Raw genomic sequence first — 7,514 nt, forward strand, 5'->3', positions numbered from 1 at the left:
GCTGAGGATCCTCCCAAAGTTGTGTCCTCATTGCACTGGGCACCATCCTCACACCAGGGAAAGGGCAGCCTTATAAAAGCAGGCACTTGTATAAATTTATAAAAGCAGGCACTCCAAGGYCAAGAACCAAGGTCAAAGAGAGGGGCAGAAGCAGAGGCACAGGAGGCTCTCAGCTKCTCTGGCTCAGCCCATCGGTCCAGGCTGTCCTGGCTGAGCTGTRTGACACTGCCCAGGGAGGGGACAASRGKGTGACCCTCAGCTGTAACCTCGAAAGAACCCAGGGAGAGGGAAAAGGCAGCTGGAGGAGGCTTTGCAGACCTTGTCTTTGGGACTGCAGGAGGCTCTAAGCCCCGTCTGCATCTCTTGGCTCTCTTTGGAGGCTCATCCAGAACATGGTGAAGCCCACGGCCTCCAGAGAGGATTATCCTCCAGGAGTTTGGGAGATTGCTCAAGGTYTGCTGCTCTCCCACTCTCTGCCAGCTCCCAAATTAAAGGGAGAAATCTCTGTCCTTGTTATCAAATAATTAACTGCCAACATGGTGAGCGTTGCCAAGGTAGACAAGCATGTCTACAAATCTGTTTAACACTGCTCTTGAGTAATGAAAGGACCACTGGAACAGTGGAGTGTCAAAATRAAAGAAGTGTTTTTCCTTTAACTCCCGCAAATGATGATTTAAAAATATGTTTTTAAAATGTCGTTTGAATCTAACCCCACAAAGCTTGCTTTGTTTCAAATTTAATTTCTGCTTCAAASTCTAAACCAAAGTAATAAAATTTTCTCTAAGCCTTTCCTTCCCCAAGCAAGCTACATGAGTGAAAGTGTCTGGCTTGCCCTTTTCCRTGGAACTCATGCAAAATTCATATTTTCCATAGCTTTAGCATAAACAATTGAGAGTATCAGTCATTTCTTGCTTGCCTGTTGTTTTTKTTCACATATCATCTTTAAGAGTCTCTGTAAGCTCATGACACACCTGATGAGTAAGTTAGAAACAAAAAAAAAAAAATACATTATTATTTCAGACTTTTAATCTAATCATTATAAGCACCCTGTTTTGAAAAAGAAAATAATCAGGATCTCGGGTTCAACCAGGAAAGAAAAGCCCTCATCCAGGGCCTTCCCTCTACATACAATTGCATATAGATGCAGAAGTCTGATATTTATTCCTYTGAACAAGTGATTTCATTTTTTTTTTGTTAGCACTTGGACCAAAAACCTCCAAGGTGGATAACAGTCAAGGAAACCTCTAACAAGTATTTTGCGTAGTGTTCAGAAAAGTCTCCTTGGAAGCTTCTAGAGCTGTGATGCCTCTGATAAAAATAAAATGGTCCATTTTAAAAAATACATATTTTTCTTAAGCMAAAAAAGTAGCAAATGGTACTACTGTTTTAAAAGGACCAGTGAAAATCAACGGTGTTTCAGAATTTGTTTTTGTACCACAGTCATGTTCTTTCCAAATACAAGTAGTTATTCTTCTTCCTTTACTAAGTTGTTCTRAATTAATAAGCACCAGTCTCATTAAAAATATTTTACGCCTCTTAACACCTTGTTATATGTTGCTTGTGAATACCATTTCTGTAGATAATTTAGAATCCAGGTTTTTCCTTTAATTTCTGTATTTTTTTCTCTTTTCTGTGTTCCAAAAATTCGGAAATAATTTCCARTTACTTTTTTGTCCTGAATGTTCTGTCTTTTACCATACATGGGACAATTTCCTACTGTTTTTCTAAAGCTCTGCTTAGTTTGGGGCTGTCTGGGTATGAAAAGCTATCACTGATTTAATCATATCATGATGTTTTATAATTTCAGAAAGTTCGTTTTCACTCTAACATTCAAAACACAGAGAGTTTTTCTGGGAAGAACGCTTATAACAAGCCCACAAGATACCAGGTAATCMCAGCACGAAAGCAAGAGCCAGGGGAGAGATGTGTCAGTGAGCAGCTCTTACCTGCAAGGGTCGTGTTTGCCTTCTCCCAGTCGATGCCATCCTGGGATGGGCCAGGCTGGGGATTCCAGAGACAAATCACCCATGGAAWTACACGTGGTGCTAACATTTGTCACGTTAATTAATGCCACTGGAGGGTGTTTAAATTAATACAGGAGGTACCATCTGACCTTTGCTCCTCCCATCCTGTGTCCCGCATCCCATTTCACACAGAATCATCTCTCCAGCTGCTGCAYTCCCATCTGCATGTGCTTCCTCTGGCAGTGGCTCGTCCTGCCAAGCTAAACCTGCAAAGTGCTACGGTTCAAACCCCCCTGTGGCTGCAGGGGTGGCWCAGGGTCCCCCAACTCTCTGTTGTGCCAGCAGATGTGTTATTTCTTGTGCAAACGTGTCCTAGGGCAATACAATAAAMTGAATGCGCCCCGCCTTCTTTTTGCCTTCTTTTTAAACGTAAAATGAAGAGGAATCTGATGGCAAGTGCTATATCTGAAGAGACCAACATTAGAGACAGATGAGGAAAATCGCAGTTAAATTGGTTAAAATGTGCAATGGCAGTTGTGGTTTGTATTGTGTTGGTGCAGCACCCAGCACAATGGGCTCCTGAGCTGTTCAGCAGACCAGCAATAAATTTCTACTGGTTTTAAAAGTTTTCCAGGCTTTTGCACCTCAATAGGAGGGGTATCTAAAAATCTGAGTTAGAAACGGGATGCATTCACTCTGGCATCTGAAGCTGTCTATAAGATGGCTCGATACCATCAGAGAAAAAGGGTTGAGAGCGTGTGTCCTGCTCAAAGTGACATTTCAGCACTTCTGGCACTGTCCCATCCATTCAAACCCACAGGTGATGTGTCAGCTCTGCTGGACTGGYTCTCTTCCTGTAGCTATTATTTCTCAATGAGACCACCTAATGTTTGTGGTAAATTAGACCCTTATTTCCAATATTGAAAAAGCCAAAGGTGACTGTGAAAAATAGATAGGAAAACATAAGTACCTGTTATCTTGCTTTAATAATACAAGATTTGTCTTCAAATTAACTTAGAACATTTCAGATGATTCAGGAAGAAATTGCCMAAATAATATCAGGAAGGTGTAATAGTCTTGATTATCTAAAGAAGGAACAGTATGAAAATCTGACTGGCAAGCTTTCCTTTTACATGTGGAAAAACCTTTGAAGCAGTTGCTGAACTGTTTTCTTCAGCAGTATTTATCAAGTGATGTATCTGCAGTCTCTGCAGTCTGTGTGCTTGGACTGCATGTGGACAGTGCTCTGGAGGGATAACAAAAACACTCAGAATTTAAACATGCAATAATTTGGAACGTATGAGGAATAAGTCAACACAGCTGCCATGATCTGGGAATAAACTAGTCCAGGAAAATGATAGATAAGTCAGAGGGATAGTTGAAACTGGAGCAGAAATATGTCATTTTTTTTTTCCCTCAGGTAATAAGAGCCTGTGTTGTGATTCCTTGTTTTAGTCTAAGTTTCCCCTATCTTCTGCTCTGAAAAAAAGCTATTTATTTTCGGATCCAGGATTTCCCAACCTTCCCCAAACATTACTTCATTTATGTTTTCTCAGGTGACAGCCCTWCTTCCCTCTGGATTCTACTACCTTGGCCATCTCCAACACTCCGTACGTGCCCTGTGCCTCTCCTCAATGACTCACCTGCTTAGCCAGCTGCCTCTACATACCAGGACAGTCTTAGACATCCCATAATCCATGGTTGCATGGATCCTTCTTTGATCTTCACATGCCTTTTGCATTGCTGTAACTCTTATTTGGCTACTCAGAAAAAAAAGGAGCAGGTGTACTGATTTCTCAATCCTTGTTTCACGCCTTTTGCAGCATTTTTCAGTCMTGTTCCAAGCAGAGATGGGATTGCTCTGTGGAGAAGTGAGTCCATGCTGGGAGAGGCTTCTCCCTGAGCATCTGGTCAATGTTTGCAGATGATGTTCCTAAATCTCTGTCACTCACAGAGCAATTCTTTTTTTATGTTTATATGTTTTTATTCCTTTTTATTTTAATGGGGTTTTATTCTGAGATTTCTTTTCCCCACTGAGTCTTTTCTGTAGTGAAGGCAAGGCCTTCAGCTCTACCCCAGTGTGCAGCCCAAGGCAGCCAAAGTCACTTTCCTTCTAGACAAATGGAAATTAGACTTTTTTTGAACAATAGCACATTGCAAGCTCATATCCATAACCATCATATATTTCCGTACATTCTATTCTTTACTATCATCTTCCATTTTATAAGTCATGGCTCTATATTTTTCATTGTACATGTCTCTTAAAATCCACCATTTCCCTAAGAAACTTCTCTCACTTAAGCAAAGTTCCCCACCTCTGTTCAAGCTCTCTTTTTTCTGTCCTTCTCTAAATTTATTTTCTCTTAAAAACCCAATTACAAGGCTAACAGAGTCTTTCTGTGAACCTGGGGTCAGCTGCATTGTGAGTGAGTTTGCTAACATCATTAATTAACCACTTATTTCTTCCTGTAAAGTACCATTAGGCAGCAACATGCTAAAAGAAAGCTCTGGGAGCCATTTCTCAGCTTTCTGTTGGATCATTTGTGTTTTCTTTCTCTCTATGGGACTGCTCCATATTCACATACATCCCACAAAATATCCCGAAGTGCTTCACATGTGGGGTCGCGATCGAAGGGCTGTCAATCAACTACTGTAGTGCAGTGTTCATAATATAAAATACAAAATAAATGGGAAATCAATAAAAAATTATCCCTAGTGAAAGCAGATGTTTGAATTGCTGAYAATAAGCCTGGAATGAGGGCAGTGTGGACAGTCTCCCACTAAGAGAAGTGTTTCTGYTCTCCTTGCAGAAGATCATGAAGCGTCTGATCAAGCGCTACGTGCTGAAGGCTCAGGTGGACCGAGAAAACGATGAGGTCAATGAAGGCAAGTGGAATTTAGTAATTAACACCCCTAATGAGCATGGGCTGTCACTGCTGCTGATCTGGCCAGGAGGAGGGTTGGGCTAAGGTGAGACAGAGCTGCTCGAGCTCCCACCCCGGTGAGCAGTGCTGGCTCTGAGCCACCCTGGTGCCCTTGCAGTTCCAGGTTTTTATTTTCCCTTTGCAGAACCCACATCTGGCAGGATCTCCACACAGCCCCACTCACCCCACAGCTCCACCATTCCTTTACAACAATCAGGGTATGGCCAACACCCAGCCTTCCTTGGCTGTCTCAGCAGAGCATTTTCTGACTGCACTGCCCAGGCCTGCCCCAAGGACATTTTTTTTGAATGGGATACAGAYTCATATTGTCATGGTGGCACGTGGGGTTTGTGTGCAGGTGGAAAACAACCTCWAACACCTCTTAAGTGCTTCCCTCCTGCAAATACCCTGTGCAAATACCCGGTGGAGATCAATATGCGGAGAGAGAACAAATCTGAGAAAAAAATATGAACTCTCCACATGTGTTTGCTATTGCTTGTGGGCACCACTACTGCAAGTACAGGTTATTCCTTATAACTACAAATATTAAGTGCATAATATAGAGGAATCAAGTGCAGCTCCACACCCATTCCTGAGCAAATACACTGAAATGAGTGCTCTGTCAGGTGTCAGAACCATCAGGATTATTCACTTCAGTACTTCTAACAAGGACATTTTCCTCTTTCAGGAGAACTTAAAGAAATCAAACAAGATATTTCCAGTCTCCGCTATGAACTCTTAGAGGAGAAGTCCCAAGCTACTGGTGAGCTGGCGAAACTAATACAGCAGCTGAGTGACAAGTTTGGGAAGACCCTAAATAAGGACATTTGATGGTGAATACAGAGAAAGGCAACTCGTTCTCTAAACATTGCTCATTCTCAACCAGCATCTTAGGAGGGCAAAGAACATGTGAAAGATGGGTACTGCACAGTCAGCTTTTGCTGACAAGCAAAGTATTGGTAGGAGCACTTTTACTTTTGCATTTGGTGAGTGACCAGTTACACATTTTCTGATACAAAAGTGACTTATCAGTAAAAATTTATGCCCCTTGACATCAGAAGCAGATGCACCATAAAGAAGGCACTTCCAATTAAAGGCAAAAAAGGCCAGATCTTCATTCATCTGACTCCAGAGAAGATAAGGTAACCGTGCTCATTAATACCAACAGCGTCAATAGTGACCAGAATTGGGTGAAGTCTGAAGAAAAAAATGTGCCAAGCATATTCCCCACTAAATTTTTAAACTTYCTATTCTTGGGTGTGTAYTCTCCTTTTATGTTTATGGTGGCARCCCTGRAGATAACTCTGAACAGCRCTGYRTCTAACAAAAAATRAAATGAGAKTTCATCTGTTGAAATGACCAAGGCAGAGTACAACAACTACAGACTGGATGGCAGCATTGGAAAAACGGAATCAAGCTTGTGGGGTAAATGATCCTTTAACCTGAGGAAAGGATTCCCAGCCAAACACTCCTCTCCACCTTTTCCAGCTGTATTAGCTAGTCTGCTGATGGATATGGTCTCTTTGTATGCACTTAGCCTCTCTTTTATCCTTAGTCGATCCCATCTCCGACAACAGTGTGCTGAAATATTCGTAATGATGTGAAACTCACTTCCCAGGAATACCCAGAGATAAAATACCTTGTGCTAATGTGTTCAGTTCAAAGAACAGCATTAATTCAGAGACAGCGATGCAACTGAGCTCAGCTTTCAGATTCCAGAGGTCAAACTGCAAGCCATAGGGAGAGATCAATCATGAAGAACATTKCCCAGTAGTTTCCAACCCTGAAATTAATGCAAAAAGGCTTCAATTGAACATTCTGACCAAAAAAAAAGAAAAAAAGAGAAAAAGCAAATATAGGAAAAATCATTGTAGAAATTGTTGTCTTATGTTTTTGGCTCTTACAAAAGATGAGAAAGGGATTCAAACTGTTCTAAGGCTGTGGTAATAACAAAGATCACACTTTTACGACAGGAAAGTTGTGAGTCTGTGCAACACAACTGCAAACGTGGATGGCTTGGGTTTTCATGGTTGACTAAATGATTTCAACTACTTAAAGCACACCYTACTACTTGGGAACCATGGAACTGGACTGTTTGTTTACAAGAGACAGCTATAAAATAAACACAACATTTGGGTTTCAGCTGAGACAAACAAGCAGAGCCAGAASGGGACCTGTGATCAGTTCTTAAGTGCCAGATGAGAATACATATAGCCTAATAGAATAATAGTTATATTTGTACAAAAATAAAAGAAAACAAAATAAAAAAAAAAGTGTACTGTACGTAGATCTGTTTAGAGAAAAAAAATACTGTATTTTTACCTTTAATAAGATTATCTTGTATACTGTAATATTTTTACCTAAAAATGGGAAAAAAATTAAAATTACCTCATAATATTTTGTTGTACACTGAGTGAAATACTTGCTTGATCTTTTGACTACCTATTACATGGAAATAGGGTTTTTTTTTTTTATTATTTTCTGTGATGTAGGAACAACGACATCATTATATGAAACGTTTTCCAGGCACAGCTGTGCCAATCAGCTCCTGTCCTTCCAGCATCTGTACAGGAGAAGCTGTGCAGTCCTGCCATGGGGAGTTAGAATGCTGCTCTCACTCAGGAAT

General features: G+C 41.0%; 1 protein-coding gene across 1 annotated transcript in view; it reads left to right on the forward strand.

Moving 5' to 3' along the window:
• Positions 1-7,075, forward strand: part of TRPC7 (transient receptor potential cation channel subfamily C member 7) — a 64,268-nt gene extending 57,193 nt beyond the window's left edge. Inside the window, exons 9-11 of the mRNA XM_057371343.1 lie at positions 4,775-4,850; positions 5,577-5,688; positions 6,691-7,075. Coding sequence (XP_057227326.1) covers positions 4,775-4,850; positions 5,577-5,688; positions 6,691-6,835 — 333 coding nt within the window. The 3' untranslated portion in view covers positions 6,836-7,075. The remainder of the gene's footprint in view (positions 1-4,774; positions 4,851-5,576; positions 5,689-6,690) is intronic.
• Positions 7,076-7,514: the final 439 nt, after the last annotated feature.

This window comes from Malurus melanocephalus, unplaced genomic scaffold (assembly GCF_030028575.1).
Source record: "Malurus melanocephalus ecotype Western Australia unplaced genomic scaffold, MMel_1.1 scaffold_144, whole genome shotgun sequence".
In the NCBI taxonomy this organism is placed as follows: Eukaryota; Metazoa; Chordata; class Aves; order Passeriformes; family Maluridae; genus Malurus; species Malurus melanocephalus.